The following is an 18,048-nucleotide window of genomic DNA, read 5'->3' as shown; positions in this document are numbered from 1 at the left end:
CTGATAAGGTCCATACTGTCCTGAATATCGAAGACATTCACCATTTGTTTTACCACGAATTGCATCCTTGTTGACCCACTCAATGTCTTTATATAATTCACCTTGTATTGTCCTGTTGGCATTAAAGACATTCCATTGATTGGTCACTAAGTCACGCATTGATCCACAAGTAGCCAATCGCTGATCACACTCGGTGCATTTGAATAGAATTGAGAGAATTAAGTTTGATTGTATTTGTGTGGATTTTCCCTCGATTTGTAATCTGCTGTGGATTATCAATCAGCATGCAGTATGTCATAAAAGTACATTAATCAGCAAAATAGCAAATTAGGTCAGCTTTAACATTAATTACTTTATTTCCTTAGTTTATAATGTAAATAATTCATTTTTTACCAAAGTATATCCATCTCCTATTTTAATTGACATTTTTCCGACCACAACATTCAGATATGCTTGCTGTTCACAATTTATGAACTTCTCTTGATATAAATATTCAACAAATAATCTCTGTTGTGTATGAATGTGGGGCGAATAAGGGGGAATAAGGGGGAATAAGGGGGAATAAGGGGGAATAAGGGGGAATAAGGGGGAATAAGGGGGAATAAGGGGGAATAAGGGGGAATAAGGGGGAATAAGGGGGAATAAGGGGGAATAAGGGGGAATAAGGGGGAAGAGGATTGTGCAACGCTGACTTGAGTAAGATGACAGGTCGAGTAACTGACAATTGAGGTGTCAAGTGACAAGAAAGTGACAAAAGTGCCAAACTTTACCAACTGCGTAGTTCGACATGCAACATGCCATCTTGCTCAAGTCAGAATTAAGAGGTCTTTGGGAGTGCAGACTTCACAAGTAAGGGAAATAGACAAATTATCAACTGATAAATGATCAAAAATCAATCAAAATATGATTATCCTTAACAGGCAATGAGCATTCAATTTCAAGAGCTTGATCTCCTTAATTATACTAGCTAAGCATACTCGCAAGCATGCTCTCAGCTAACTCTGCTCATGAACGCATGCTCTTTGCCTACTAAAGTATCAGTTCCTCATCCTTATTCTTACCTCATTGACATAAACTTCATAAATTGATTTTGGTGGAATGTGATCAACTTCATATTTCAAATTCCTGTCATGATTAAGTATATCCATTGCATAATAATTGAAAATTTTATCTTTATCCTTAACTTGACTGTGCCTTCCATCATAAAATTTAATTTCCATACAAAATTCTTTATCGTTGTGCTTAATTTCATATTTTATCTCATCATTATCATCAATAACATCAGCTGCTGCACATCGTAGATCATTTGGTGTCATTTTATCACGTAAAATTGGATAATTATCACAAATTGCATAATACAGGGAGTCACTGCCAGTCTCGATATTCTGTGAATTCACAAAATGTCCATCAATTAATTCTAAATTGATAATCTTTACATTTAAGTCACTAGAATCTCCAATAATGTAGTCATTGCCATTTTTAGTGACAATAAATTGAAATTTTTGATCAAAATTAACTTCAAGTGCTGAATGGACACATTTGATGCCGATAATATCGTATGGAATGTTAAGCTTGATCATTTTCTTAAAAACTTCTTTGTTCCTAGTTTTTGACTCAATTTCCATGACTTCCTCCAAAAGATCATCTGGAATGTGATTCTCATTAGCATCTGATGATGTCGTTAAATCCTCAATGGCTTCATGCAAGCTCATTGCTTTCTGCTGGAACTTACTTTCTCTGTACTTTTCAATTGAATCTTTGACCATATTTTCAATACCCAAAACAGCATTTTTAACCAGCATATTATTAGCAAATGTCATTGCAGGCTTTATAACTGTTGAATTGAGGACATGCCGGCAATGTTTTGTAGCTTCAAATGTCAACTGTTCCACGATCTCGACATGAAATTTGTTGGTTTCATCTAAATTTGGATGTTTTGCTGCCTTTGATCCTTTTTCCTTTAAAAAGTCATTAATAATGTTAAACATTTGATTGACAAGGACTGGAATGGATGCAGTTTCAACTGTTTTGGCAACTATTGATGCTAGATCTGCTGGCCATGAGCTAGTTGGATCAGAATGAATTATTGTGTCAATTGTGTTGGATATCTGCATATAAATATTCTTAATTTGATTAAATTTTGAGCATGCAAGGTCGATTGATTCCATAATTAATGTTTTTAGGCTTCCTGGACTGTAACATGTCAATAATTCAGCTATTGTCTGCTTTATTTCATGTTTATAGTAATCATGCTGAATAATTTCACTTATTTTATCCATAATTTTTGCTGTAACATCACTTAAATATTGCTGGATATGTAAATCAGTTTCAGCACTGGATGTGGACGGCATGGATGCATTTTTACAATTTATAACTGTCATTTTGGTCGTTTCCTTCATCACTTTCTTTACACCGACCAAATTACCCTTCATAACTTCCTCTGAATTACTTCTATTGCTGAATTGATCAACTATAGTCTTGCCTAGCTCCTTAACTTCACAATATACTTCCGATGCAACTTCAAATAGTGTCGATTCTCCCATTAAAATCTTTGTCTTTGCCAATAGTAAGGAACTAAAAAATTGTGAAATTTTATATTCCATACTTGATTTTTCATATGTTTTCCAGCTAAAGTATCCAGTCTGTAGACGTGACAGTATAATTATGACATCTTTTATTCCTTCGCTAATTATTGGCGTTTCAATGGTTGCAGCTAAGGTAGTCATAAAGGTGATGGCAACTCCAACAATAATCTTAAGTACAGAATAGCATGCAATTGGTAGCAATCTATCGATTAATTGGCTGGAATGGAAGAAATTAAGTTATTAATTTATGATTTTTCATAGCTGCACTTCACTTCAGAGTTGGCAGGACTTTGGAGTCTGGACTCCTCTTATTTTTTGGAGTCCGGACTCCACTGAAGCAGTCAAATCCGAACTCCACATTGGAGTCTGGCCAATTCTGCTTCACTTAATGAACCACCCGCGGAAGTTGTGATTCTGTGGGCTTTTGATGATTATTTCTACTTGTATGCCAACTCTGAATCGATCAAATATCTGGCACAAGGCAAGCGTGCTTCTGAAACATCTTTGGAAATTACGTAACGTAAATGGAAGGCCCTTTGTAATAACCTAGGCTCCTAGTAAGTAATTAAGGGGGTAATGGGGATGTAATGTGATGTCACGTGAAGCCATCTCCCATATTTATAAGTGATCTCGAGGATGATCAAAGAATTCTTTGATTGGATGTGTAGAAAAGTGGATGTGGATGCTGCAGTCCTTAACATTCCGACATAAAGCCGGCTTTAGACGTTCATACTGCAAGTCAATTAGCCTACGTCCACCCCAGCCTATGAAGTAAGCAACCAAGGTAAGGAAAGCTGATCTAAAATTTCTATTTACAGCGCCAGTTACGTAATTTCCGAACATTCCCTAGCAAGCTACCTAAGAACTTAAAAATCTCTTACCTGTACATCCAATGCTTTATTTTAATGACAGATCCAAATCCCTTCAGATCCATAAATGCCAAATAATCATTTTGTGGCAGTAGCACATTAGTTGGAACTAGAACAACTTCAATTGATTCCAATTCCTTGTTAAGTAATGGACAGGCATAGCTTCTCAAAAGCTTCTTTATCTCATTATTATTTTCAATTAATTTGTATCGATATTGAAGCAGAAGAAGGATTGTCCTCTGATTTTTGACATACTTTTCAGACAGTGTGACTCTGCCTGCATCGAAATTTAAAATTTGATGACTTCTGGATATTAATTCCTTATCTTCTAATTCATTAATAAAATCGTCATCAACTTTAAAGCCAATTGATTCAAAAATGTGACTGATTCCTCTATTTTGGAACAGATGATCACAATTGTGCAGCTGATCCTCATTTACTTTAGCTTGTTCAATTATACCATGATGGATTAGGTCACTAAGCAGTTTGGTATGCGGTGAAATTTCCAATGAAATTAATGGATTTTTTATGTCAAATTTTAGATCCTCAACAAGTGATTCTATTGCTATTTTATATGCAAATTTATGCTGTATTAAATCATAGATGCTGGCTTGATAGACATAATCTTCACCCAGTGAGTATGGAACTGATAATTTTTCATAATTTTCATAATTTAAGGTATAAGTTCCATCGTTTTGTAGTTTTAGGACGCGATACTTTTTGTCAGCAAGTTTGTCGATTATTTTTTGATAATTTTTGCAGATTTTGGCAAAATCTTCGGATGTTATTGACTCATAAACCCCAAATATGCTGGAATCAGCTAAACTCTCGTACTTTTCCATATCAAAAGTTGCACATTTGTTGATTTCAATGACATTATTTTCCAAAAGGTAGTTAAGCCTTTCTGCTGTAAAATCTGATTTAAGTTGGTCCATTTTAACTGCCATTTTATCATTATTGCTTGTTATATTCAATGCAAAGAAGACAGTGGAACTGCTTAGGTCTTTAAATGTCTCAGTTTTGTAGTTTGCAGCTATCAATGCACCAGCCGATGGATCCACATCCTTAATTTCAATTAAATCAACAATTGCAAATTCAATTTCGTCTTTAAGGATCTCGGAATTAAGCAGTATATCCCAAAACTCAACACGCGACGGCATTTTAAAATTATTTTTTAATTTATCCTCAAATGTCCGAAGATTTCCAATAATATTCAAATTAAGGAAGTCTCTCAAGTCATTTTTATCAATTTTATTATTTCGACAGACAATTTCAAGGTCCTCATCTGAATAATAATCGCTGATTTTTGGTGGCTGGATACATCCAACTGCCAGCAGTTCCTCATAAAGTTGATTTTTCATGATAAATTTATCAATTGATGCTGTTTCAAGTGTATTGGGATTTACATCCTCACCTCTTAATGTCCTTAAACTTTGACAAATTTCCTCATAAATCTGCAATATTTCCTGATTCTGATTCTCATATCCATTAATTGTTGGCATATTTTCTGGTGCTTTTGCCTTTAAATATTTAACAATTTCAATCCTTAGCTGCCTATTTTGGATTATTGACTCAGCCATACGTAAGCACTTCTTAATCTGTAGCTGTTCATCTTTTGATAATTTTCTGTGTCTATAGCTTGACATTTTTTGATTTTTCCTCAACATTCCATACAACTTGAAGTATTGATGCACAAACAAGTCATCCTGAAACTCTTTATTGAGTAAATCCTCGGAATTTTCCTTTGAATTATTGGATATGAAATTTATTTTCTCAATAAATGATTCCAAAAAATGACTAAAAAATCCTAGCCGACGTGCAGTTCCGACTAGATCCTTATAGAACTCAATCATCACGACTGGATGGAATTTCTTCTTTTCTGATAAAAATTTGGTGAAATTTTGCTGTAAGGACGATGAATTGTTGATGTTTTTCCAGTCGTCGAGTAGTTTTGAGTTCTGATCCAGCCAGAATGACCACTGGACAATAAAATTGTACAAAAATATCTTTTCCTTATCCGGTAAAGTCTTTTTTAAGTCACGATATGCTGATTGAAATCCTTCAAAAAAATTTTCCTCAATTTTAATGAAATTTTCATAATAAATGCTAATTTCATCAATTCTACGCAGTTCATTAAGGTTCCTTACTTCCTTTAATTTTGATAATAATTCATTATTTGTGTTCCATAATATAAGCCTGCCTGTGCCTTTATTGCCTGATCTTGCTGCTCGTCCAAGTGCTTGCTCTTCTATCCTTGAGTTGTCTGGTAAGTGTGTCAGGATGACATGAAGTCCACCTTTGTCCACTAATTCTTGGGATAACTTAATGTCAGTTCCACGTCCAGCTAGATTTGTTGATATTATCACATATCCAGGCTTTAATTCAGTTATGTCAAATTTGTCGGAATCACGTTGATATAATATTGTCTTATCAGCTGTGACTGTGTTCCTGATACATCGATGCACAATCTGTGTGTCCAAAATTGTCTCACAAATTATCAAAATTGACCGATCTTGATCAAGTATCAATTTGACTTCCTTGTTGATGCTGTCAAGCCATTCACGTTCATTTGTCTTAGTTATTGTCATAAATTCCTCAAATTTGCGTGTCACATGCCGCGGAATTGTCACAAAAAGGATATTGTGGATTTTAGTAATTTTTTTACGTTCCTGTAAACTTCCAAGTGTTCCTGTCATGCCATAAAGATTAGAATATTTCTTAAAAAATGACACATTTGATATAAAAACACTTTTTAAGCTCAACGGGGACATCCGACAGCCATGCTTAATCTGTAAAAATTGATGAAGTCCTTCATCCCATTGTGAATTTGACATGTCAGTTCCAGTGTCTATATCAATGATATTAATGTCTGGATCTTTTTCAATATTGCCTGTTTTTGGTAAGTCAATGATGTATTCCTTGCCATTTTGGAGATACATAGCACGTATGGCATTCTCAATCCATTTATCAAGATGCAGGAAGACGAAATCTTTTAAATGTTTTGGAAAATTAAGTAAATTTTCACATTCAAATTTATTTTTACAAAATTTAACAATCCTGTCGACTAGCTGATCATCAAAGGCTTTTAGTGACGATATGACTTTCTCTTCGTCGAAATTCTCGCGATTAAGGAAGCATTCATGATCAATAAGCTTTAAATTTTGCAATATTTTGATGACTTTCTCGGCATTTACGTCATTTTTCATACGTCTGATCTCATCTTCATTTAGAATTCCATAGACAGTATCCAGCACGACATTCCTGATTGTCTTTTTGTCTAAAATTTTCGTCATTTCATCAAAATTGTCAATTTTTTGATTAATCCACTGCCAAATAAAGATGAAAATTGATTCAACTTCATCGAGGTCTGGTAGATCCTGTGATAGATACAGGATGTTATTGCCACGATCGAGCAGCATGCTGTCAACTTCATCAACCAAAATATTCTTAAAATGATGATTTGGCATAATTTTCTGCTCATGGAACTCAGTCAGTAAGTAGTCACGTTGAAAATTACAAAGTGTGCCATAAATGACGTCACAATCATAAGCAGCCTTACGTCTGTCAGCCTTTTCATGACAATTATGATCGACTTTAATGTTAAAAAAGTCAAAAAGTTTTTTATTATTTGGATTTAAGGCATCACGTTCAGCCAAGACACTTGAACTTGTTACAATGTCAATCTTTTCACCTTGTAGGACTTTAAGGATGGCAAATGCGACACCAATGAATGTTTTACCCTCGCCAGTTGACACTTGCATAAGAACTCCATGTCCACTATTGAGTAATGTTATGATTGATATCAGTTGCGTGTCACGAAGGTCAATGTCACCAATTAGCTTAAATACCCTCAATATTAGTGCCAATAATTTGTTGACTTTTGGCTTTTCTTCCAATTTTTCATGAATTTCTGACTCATTTAGATCCTTAAATGCTGTAAAATGATCAAGGACCTTGTAATATTGACTTGAAATATTATCGACTTTAGATCGGAGTTCCGGTGATGTTTCATCATCCTTTTTCATTAATTTTGTTATTAAATCAGCTGTTCTTATGTCCTTTGTGGAATCAAAGAAGCTGTTTAGCTTTGTAATCCAACTGTCGACTGGATTGTCTTTCAATATTTTCAGCACATTGTCACCAAACAGCCACTTGCCGTTGTTAAAGTTATTGGCAAATTCCCTCATGTTAATGCCTGACAATTGATCCTTATTATCAATAAATAATTCCATTAATTTCCTAGTTTTAATTCCATACTTGTTACTCATATCCTCAAAAATGAGTTTATTGTCATCACTTAAGCTACTTTTAATTGATTCCAATTCCATCATGTTAATGCTCCAATATTTATCAGTTGTTACTAATCTCCACAATTTCATGCTCGTGTCCTTTAACTTTTCAATACTTTCGTCATCAAGATACATAAAATTATCAAAAATGTCATCAAATTCTTGAATTGTTGGAACTTCTATGTCCTCGCACTTCTCAATGCTGACAAGTCTGTTGAGTAAAATTGGTAAAATGTGATTTGATGTATTTTTAAGCAGCTTCTGTTTCCATCCTTTTCGATAATTTTCAATTAAAGTTCCAAACATGCAATCAAGTTTTGTCAAAATTACTTCAGTAAGCCACAAGTCTGGGGTATATCCAAGGATCATGAATGTCATTGGCACCACAAATGCTTGTCTTTTATGCAGCATGAGGAAAATTGACTTGATTAAAATGGAAAAATCTTCTAATGAGTGCGAATGTTGGTTGTTGGTCAGCTGGATGGCTATAGCTCTAAGCACTGACTGACCTCCAATTTTTGAAATTAGCCGAAAAATGGACTTAATTTTTGAAAATTCACGATTTTTACTTTTTAGGATTAAATTTGCTGATTTGTCAATTTCATCATCATTTTCAGTTCCATTGCTGTAAATGCCAACTGGAAAATTGGAAATTATTGTCTCATAAAGCTGATCAGCTTCAGTATTGGAAGTGCCGTCGTCATCATTTTTGAATATTTCAGCATATGTGTTGTCTATAAAGTTGAATTTTCCTTCAATTTTCTTCAAAAATGGCTGAAAATCTTCATCCTCAAATGTGTAATTGTGGCTTGATTCCTTATCTTCCATAATTAAGGCGACTTGCTTCAAATTTTTATTAATTTCCTCTTTTTTAATGAAATTTTTGTACTTTTGATCCTCAAAATTTAAGACTGTAAAGCGACTGTCATTTAGGAATATGAAAATTTCTTCAAGATTTTTCGCTTGTTTTTCCTCAATTTTTCCATTTTTAAAGAAATCCATGACTTTCTGTCCAGCACGAGCTATATAACTTGGTTCGGGCAGTTCCACTTCATTCATTTCATATGAAAATCTCAATCCATCGCCATAATTGTGCCATTCAAAGACCTTCATCTTATCATCCAATCCAAGTCTACAGATGACAAATTTGAGTCCATATTTGTGTGCCAAGAGGTTCCTGTACAGTGGTGATCTGATGCCGACGGTCTTTAACTCATCCTTAATATACGCAAATATGTCTTTTGTGTCATAAAAGTCTTTAAGAATGTCTGAAAATTCATCAGCCATTGGTGACTTTGGGGTTAGTTCCACCAATTTGTCACTGGAACTGACGATTCTTACATCCGGTTTTCCATCAAAATTCTTGACTTTTTCAGTGAAATTAATTAAAATTTTGGATATTTTTCGATGGACATTAATGTTGGTCAGCAGATTATTAAGGACCAGTTCCGCGACTGCTGATTTGTTATTTCCATAATTATTTTTAAAGTAATTCCAAATTTCACCTTTAACTTTCACTGAATCGTCCCCAAAATGCATGTTAAGGAAGCTGGATTTTGAGTTGAATTCCTTTGAGTCCTTCAGGAACTGAAATTGATGTCGGAACTGAGCAGAACTGAATGAAATGTCGTCAAATTTTCGTGAGTCATGCTTGCGATTGTTGAAAAAGTTAAAAATATCTTCGTAAATTAGACTCAAATATTTCTGTTGGCATAGCTTGATAACATCCTCAAATAGCTCATATGAATGACTTTTTTGGACTTCCTTAATGAATAAATCTTCAAATTCTGCCATTTTTTTAGCATTTTCATCAAGTTCATGTGATTTAGAGTTGACTGCTTCCTTAAGATGATCAATAAAGGCTGTACGGTTGGTGACATCATTGATGAATATTTCAATATTTTTAATTATGTCCAAATATTGATGTGAACTTAATTTTGACATTTTAATGAATTCAAATGGATTTGTTGGACTTTTATTGACATTTGATGGATTTATGGATTTATACTTGAATTTCTGACTGACCTTCCGTCGACTGTCATTGTACTGGACCTGACGAATCTTTAAATTGTCATATTTTGATGTCTGTACTTCCGTCAACTCAACTTCCATCTTTGCCGTGTCTTTAACCTCAATTGCATGTGTCATCAAGTAATTCTCATGCTCCATCTCAATCTGATCAATGTTGATGTCTGGATTCTTAATTGGACTCGCTGCTATTGCTCTTGTGTCCATATGAACATATTCATCTACAGTATCAGTGACGTCATTTATGGAATCGACCAAATAATTTGAATTTTCATCCTTAATTGACTCATGATTGATGTTGGAACTTCTGTTGGCAATTGCATGACTCTTCTTACGATGTGACAGTGCTGAATCATTTCTGTATTTATTTGTGGATGGCAGGATGAACTCCTTATCTTCCTCAATTCGGATGTAACATTGTTCCTCATCACTGTATATTTTATACTGTGCAATTTGATTGATTCCGGCAGTGACAAAGAATGCTAATAAATTGTCTAAACGACCATAATCTCTAGCTACCTTGAACTTTGCATAACGTTTATGTCCATCAATAAATGGCTCACTCCATAAATTATAATCAAATTTATGGACATCCCCACCAACACGTCCATGTAAGCCATTCAATCCATTTACACCATTTTGTCCTGTTTTTCCAAAATTTGCAGCTGTTTTTATCGAATTATCATCGACATTTTGACATTTTATTTGAATTGTACCAGGATGTCCACCATCTCCGCCATATCCACCAATACCACCTAATTTACCAGGCTCACCTTCACTGCCTTTTACAAAAACAATACAAACTGCATGTGCCTTATAATAAAATCCTTTTAATCCATTATTTGTATCATATTCAGCTCTTTCATATCCAACAGCTGCAAATGGAACTCCATACTTATGATGATATTTACCAGATGATATAATTTTACTTGTATTTTCAAGTGGTGTCTTAAGTAGAACTTTATTGATGTAAAAATCTGATTCCTTTGCATCAATTCCATTGGCACCATCAAGTCCATTACCGCCATTTTGTCCATTTGATCCATTTCCACCATTTGATATAATCGTCAATAAATGTCCATTGTCAATAAATTTACATTCCAATACAAAATTACCTCCACTTTTACCAGCATCACCATCCTCACCATGTCGTCCTGATCCCGTGTCATCATGTCCAGCATCGGACGTAAAATCAATTCCAGAATCACCAGATATATCCCATACGATAGGTTTAGTGACTTTAAGGAAATTACATAAAATTGCTAAATTTTTACCATGAAATGAGCTTGATAAATCGGAATCGATGTACAGAGTGTCACATATTACGTGATATTCCTGAATATTGGAACCGAAATCTCTGGATGTAAATTCAGATGATCTTAAAATCTTCTTTTTTATGGTAACGACTGTTGAGGATGTTTTAATGACTATATCCTTGGTAAATTCTTCAATACATTTACGGATAGGCTCAGTCCAATGATTATTGTCTGCCTTGCAGTTGCTGGCTATTCCTTGCAGCACTTTATAGTGTGGAATGTCGAAGATATGACGAACAACATGATCCATAACATCACGAAGTGTAATGTTGTAATTTACAAAGTCTACAAGCTTAAGCTTCCTTATAACTTCATCAAACTGTTCCTTAGAGTTCCTTAACATGGACAATAAATTCTCATAAAAATTCCGTTCATTAAATATTGAATTTGGATGTTCCATGTAATGCGTACGGACTGGATAATAATAAATGTCATCAATACGGACAGCATGCTCATACTCAACATCACTGGACCTTATTTCATAATTAAATGGCTGCTTAAATCCAATAAACATTTTTTGTCCATTTTTAACATGCAATACAGCATCATGTCCATCTGTATAGGCATTAAGATGACTTTGTCCATTTTTACCATCATTTCCATTTTTACCAGCTGTAGATTGTTGACTAATTTCTATAGCTTCATGCTTTGACTTTGTGATGATTTGAATTTGTCCACCATATCCACCAATTCCACCACGTCCTCCAACACCACCTTTCTGTCCAGCTTTTCCTTTAATTCCTTTAATAAGCATCAAATAATTGCTGACTGACTGGACATAAATGACTTTTTCAAATCCATCATCATTGAATGTCCTGCAAAGTCTAAAACTTCTTAAAATACTCGCATTTATTTCCATTTCATTAATTTTAAAATCATCAATTTTTGGATTAACACCATCGACAGATGAATGTCCATCACCGCCATTTTGTCCATTTGATCCATCACCGCCATTTGACTTGATACTTAATAATGATGGATTTATAATTTTATCACATTTTATTACACAATTACCGCCACTTTCACCAGCTTCACCATTATCACCATCAATACCGCGTCCATCTGAATCAGCACCAGCTGGTCGTTGCCATTTTGAGAATCTATCATGTCCCGATAAGTCTAGTTCCGTTTGATTATGGACATAAATGATATTTGCTGTAATTGCTAAATTTTTACCACGAAATTTATCAGACAAATTTGAATTAATGTGCAGGATGTCACAAATGACTCTTAATTCCACAAAGTAGTCGTCTATATCCTCGACATTTTTTGAGGTTATGTAGTTTCCTGTCATGACAATAATTCCATTTTTATCAGCTGTTATTTGTGGATTGAATGACAATTCTTGTAGAATTTTCGGTATTTGTGTAGTCAAGATGATTGCATGACCTGCCAAGCACTTTGCATTATGAACAAGAAAGTCATAGTCCCGGACATCAAATGAATTCTTAAATATCAGCTGCAGGAGATTGTTGAACTCAATTGACTTGCTTAATATTTCATTTATTTTAAGCTTTTTTAAAATATTTCCAAATAAATCATTTGAATATTTAAAGACATTAATTAAGCTTTCAAAAAAGTCCTTTTTGTAGCTCTCAAGGACCTCTAAATATGCAGCATGTGTGTTCCTAATTGACTCGACATCATCAACATCCAATTTAGATTCTGCGATGTATAAATATTTACGGAATGGCTGATAATAAATTGAATTTAATTCCTCATCATTAGAATATCCAATTTGTAGATTTAAATGCTTATCAAGTCCTACATACATCGGTTCCGTCTCCGTACTTCGTACAATTAAATATGCATAATTTCCATTTTTACCATTACGTCCATTAAAGCCATTAAGTCCATCTAATCCATCACATCCATCATTTGCAGTAAATTTAAGATTTACATTAATTGTTCCTGCTTTACCACCACGACCGCCTTTACCACCCAAACCACCAAGTTGACCTGACTTGCCTTTTGATCCACCAACCAACATTATCATTTCTGACTTAATTGAGTCACGATTGAAGATGATTTGCTTCTCATATCCATCCTTATAGAATATTTTATGACGTGATCCAACATTTGTGCCGACACAAAAGTGACTTAGAAGTTGACAGAAATTAAAGCATGTAATTTGATCACTTAAAATGCGGAAGTCCTTTAAACTGACAATTTTTCCATCAGTTCCATCAGCACCATTTCCACCATTTTGACCATTTGATCCATTACCACCATTCGATATGATTGTCCAACGTGAATAATCATAAATTGAGTCACAAATTATTGTTATATTTCCACCATTCTGTCCTGCATCTCCATCATCACCTTTATTGCCAATTCCATACTCATTGGTCGAAGCATTTTCAGTGAATTTAGTAATTCCATCTCTACCTGATATATTCCAAATTATATTATCATCAATATGAATCTGATTAGCGGATATGAAGATGTCCTTTCCACGATAATCATCTGTCAAGTCTGTATCAAGGCTTAATTTATCACAAATTATGTGAATTTCGGTTATTTCTGAATCAATTTTTTGTTCCAAATCTTTTGATGTCATTTGGTTCTTCTCAAGTTTAAGGATCTTCTTGTCAATGCTCAATAATTTAACGCATTTTAATTCATCACCCAAAGGATCCATTTTGTTGAGCTTGTGGAACTGGACTTCCTGATATTAAATTATAATAAATGTTGTTTATTCTATTTTTGGATATGGGCAGTATTAAAATGTATGGGATAAGATGGGTATAAGTGAGAAATAAGTCAAAATTACTGCCCATTGGGTTACTTTTGAGCAGTGGTTGGCAAGCTGTGTGACATGGCACACAATTGAGCAGCAAATATGTTTGGAAATGCTATTAAACTTATGCTGTGTACAGCTTTGCTAGAGGCTTATCACTAAGGTGTGCGGTCAAATATTAAAGGTTGCCCACCACTGCATCATGCTGAATTTAACTAAGTTTGACTCATAATTCGTGGGTGACCAGAGGATTTTCGCAAAATATCGGGACAATTTTGGGAAAAATCGGGACATTTTTAAGTTTGGCATTTTTGGGGTTCTTTTAAACTATTTTGAGTCTTAATATTCAAATAAATATTTAAATTAAGTTAGAAACTTGCAAAAAATGCAGAAAATAATTGAAATGGGGGCTTGAACCCGGACCATCAAAACAAATATGTTTAAAATTTGTCAAAAACTCCAATATTTGTATGGACTTTTAGAATTTTTGAAAATTGGGACATTTTGAGGCTTTGTCGGGACATAGCAGCATGGCTGAAAAGTACAGCAGCGTCACGGCAAAAATACAGCAGATGGCTGCCCTACTCATAATCTAAAGCGCATCAGCCAGGGAACAAGAAGTGATAAAGTATCAATCTAGGCTGTATTTTAAGTTTTTTTTGTCATATTTCATTGTAACTAGATTAATTTGACGAAAATGATAATTTAAACGATTACAAAAATATTGTTATCTAAATAAAGCACTTACCTTTATATATAGCTGCTCACGCATAAATGCCAATAACTCTGTTATCACAAGAAAATAATTCAATTAAAAATAAAATAATGGCACTAAATAATTCGATTTATTATTTCATTTCTGGATACAAGGAAGGCACACGGGATGAAACCAGCGACACAACTACCTATAGTCGCCATCTGAGGCAGGCCAAGGATCACAATTGAGTTGCATGGCAACCGAAGTAAAGTAAGTACACATGCACTCATTTGAGCCGCTCTCAGAACTCAAAGTCGACTTGGGTTTTGTATGGAAACCATCAAAGAGTCAATGCCTTGAACTCCATAGACTTAATACAAAATTCAAGTCGACTTCGAGCTCTGCTTATTTTATTCGAAAACACAACCAAAAAGCACAATCCGTTTAATAGATCCAAAGTCCTACATGAAGACGGCGTGACTCTTACTTAGTTGCAAATTCGGTTTAATCCCAAACTGACATGACTCTGACTAGATGTCGGATTCGATTTAATTTAAGCCAAATTTAATTTTGAGTCTATTTAATTTGATTCAATTTAATTTAAATCGAATCCGACATCATGCCAGAGTCATGCCGGTCTGGTGTCACATTTTGGATAGATTAACTGACTTGAGCTATTTGGGACAATGTTTATGTATGACACCATCTTCATTAGGACACAAGTGGAAGTCAAGTCTATGATTTTTTCCACACAATTTCACTTTAATAATTTAATTATTTTTAAAATCATTTAAATGCTTATAGCAGAGTTGGCTGGACTTTGGGAGTCTGAACTCCAGTAAGAGCTCCTTCATAATGCCGTCCAACCAACTCTAGCTCACTATCAAATTAATTAATTATTTTTCCTTACACTAAAAAGTTATTTCTTATTTTTTATTTACACTTTTTTCAATTTTAGCACAAACATTTTTTAAGCCACGACAATTTCGGTTATCAGTAGTGAACTAGAGAAAGCAAGCAGTCAGTCCAATATTTATAGTAAATTAAATCGTATCTTATCATTCATATAACGGATAATTGAGTTTTGAAAAATAAAAAATTGATGATAATATATTTGATAAGTGTATATAAGATTAAGCTATATATTGGAAATTGCAAAGAACTTGTCAAATTGAAAGTCTTTCGAGAGGTTGCGTTTATCTTACAAGGTGATCTTGGAGAGTACAGGCGAACCCCTGCAGAGGTTCTCAAGTGGATTGGAGTTCTAAGGCTTTTACAATAGAGCTCTAAGGTTCAGGTGCCTTCACACTAGAGTTCTAAGGTTCAGGTGCCTTCACACTAGAGTTCTAAGGTTCAGGTGCCTTCACACTAGAGTTCTAAGGTTCAGGTGCCTTAGTCTCCTGGATTGGTACAATGCAATAGACACTCCGTTAATGCTGTGATGAAATTTTTGTGTCAATTATCAAAGATCGAGCATTAAAATCGATAAATGATTGATTTATTGACAATTATTCGTTGGATCTTGTCTTTAATCCTGGAAAGTTTAGTAAAATTTGACACATATTATTTTATGTAAAAAAAACAGTCAGATTAATATTTTTTATTCTTGAAAATATGCTTTGTAAAATTGAAAAATTGTACAATTAATCCAGTGGTGGACAACCTGTAAGTTTTTGTAGATCACCTTAGTGAAAAGCCATGACCAATACCATACACGGCATACAATTTATGGCATTTTCTAGTGATTTCTGTGTGCCTCGACACAAAGGTTGCCCATTACTGAATTAATTTAATTAAACACACAGCAAATCATATTGATAGACATCTTTCACATCTGAGGAATAAAAATGAAGAAATTACTCTTAAAATTTCATAGGAATCAAATTCATTCGACTTACTGGGACGATAATAGTCATAAATTGTTATCCATAATGGTTTGTGGAATTTGGTGCTATTAGGTTTTTCTGTTACTTTTATTAATATTAGATTTTCAACCCTTAAATAGAATTTTTTAATGTACAGAACAACCTTTTGATCTTCTTGAACGACGTGCTGAAATATTTATGATATTTTGATTAATTAATTAAATTTCTTATATATTTTTGTGATTTTCTAAGCAGCACATGATGGTTAATCGATATAAAATCCGGTACTATGACATACCAGGTGTTCCTATGTATCGTACCAATAGTGGACCTATACCATACTGTACCGTGTCGTACCATATCCTACCGTGTCCTTCGAGAAATCGGCCCCTGATGTGGCTCTAGAGCAGTGGTGGGCAATCTTAAATTTTTCCAGGGCATACTTAAGTGACACTCAGGTAGCCCATCTCTGCTCTAGCGTGTAGAAGCAAATAGAGTCGCATGCATCTACATATTGTCATATTATTGTCCTTAGCCTACAGAGACATGATTGCTTTGTCGGTTCCACAATATTTAAGTATTTAATCGATTAACCAATTTGTGCTTTTCGCATTTGACTTACCAAAATTCCAGTTTTTGCATTACTGTTATAGTATTGATATCCTTCGGGTATGTCAACTTCTACAGCTACCAAATTACTGACCGAGCTTGCGATATATGTAATATTTAAACTGATTTCCAGGGTTTGAGGAATTCTACGAATTTTTACACCTTTTAGGGCAAATGAAGTTTTTTTGGGATAATTATGTCAGTTTCTTCATAAACAACATTAACATAACTTAATGCCACATGATAAACAGATAGTTTTTGATTGTATCCATTAACATTAATTGTTCTTGATTCACACGGATTGATCAGTTCATATTTTTGGTCTAAATAGAAACCTAATTTTTGTAATGTCATTTTTCTATACTCCGAAAATGCTGATAGAGCTTTAAGTGCCAAATATGTATCATATGGTGAATAAAATCCACCTTCAGGTTGTCTGTGTTCAAGTAGAGCCATGACTTCGAGTCTTGGATCTAGATTTAAGATTATTTTTGTGAGAATTACGAATGAAATTGTCTCTACAAAAGTGGAATAATCACGTTGATGTAATCCTGTTTTTAAGTTGGTGGGATTTACGTTATTTAGGAATGTTATGGCCTTATTGAATTGTTTATTAGATGCTAGAGCATAAGCAACTATTGCATTATAGTGGTCTTCACCTCGAATAGCGGACAATTTACTCAAAGCTGTCACAAACCAATCCTTAGTTTGCGGATTTTTACTTTTTAATCCACTTTTAGTGATCAAAAGAGCTTGAATAAGGCCGCGTAAATTGGGATTAATGTCTCGTCGATTGTCAAGGTCAATATCGTAAGGAAATTTGTTATAATTTTTGGAACATTGATCCTTAATAAACGTCAATGAATCCTCAATTTGATTGGTGTCGACGTCAATGATTGTGGATGCATCCTCCATAATATCTGCAATCAATGCGACTAACCCAATATTATTGGATTTGGATTGAATCAGGCTTTCGAGAATTAATTTGGATTCATGGTAATAGTTGCCAACATTAGTTAAAGCAGTTTTAGCCTTTGGACTTGCTGCTAG

The 18,048-nt window shown here is 34.2% G+C and overlaps 1 protein-coding gene and 1 long non-coding RNA gene across 2 annotated transcripts; both read right to left on the bottom strand.

Moving 5' to 3' along the window:
- Positions 1-331: 331 nt before the first annotated feature.
- Positions 332-15,521, bottom strand: LOC139096900 (uncharacterized). The gene is made up of 4 exons (XM_070648656.1): positions 15,435-15,521; positions 14,576-14,613; positions 3,467-13,755; positions 332-2,802 (listed from the first exon to the last, which is right to left on the bottom strand). The coding sequence occupies exons 2-4, from the start codon at positions 14,597-14,599 to the stop codon at positions 1,038-1,040; spliced, it is 12,078 nt and encodes a 4,025-aa protein (XP_070504757.1). The 5' UTR covers positions 14,600-14,613; positions 15,435-15,521; the 3' UTR covers positions 332-1,037.
- A 584-nt stretch (positions 15,522-16,105) lies between these two features.
- Positions 16,106-17,098, bottom strand: LOC139096902 (uncharacterized). Its single transcript, XR_011545012.1, has 3 exons — positions 17,012-17,098; positions 16,423-16,576; positions 16,106-16,358 (listed from the first exon to the last, which is right to left on the bottom strand). It is a non-coding gene; the product is annotated as an uncharacterized lncRNA (long non-coding RNA).
- Positions 17,099-18,048: the final 950 nt, after the last annotated feature.

Source organism: Chironomus tepperi, unplaced genomic scaffold (assembly GCF_022539635.2).
Source record: "Chironomus tepperi strain 1889 unplaced genomic scaffold, CSIRO-AGI_Ctep_v1 contig_409, whole genome shotgun sequence".
NCBI lineage: Eukaryota > Metazoa > Arthropoda > Insecta > Diptera > Chironomidae > Chironomus > Chironomus tepperi.
Note: the sequence above shows the minus strand (reverse complement) of the source record. Positions and strands in the feature narration are given on the sequence as shown.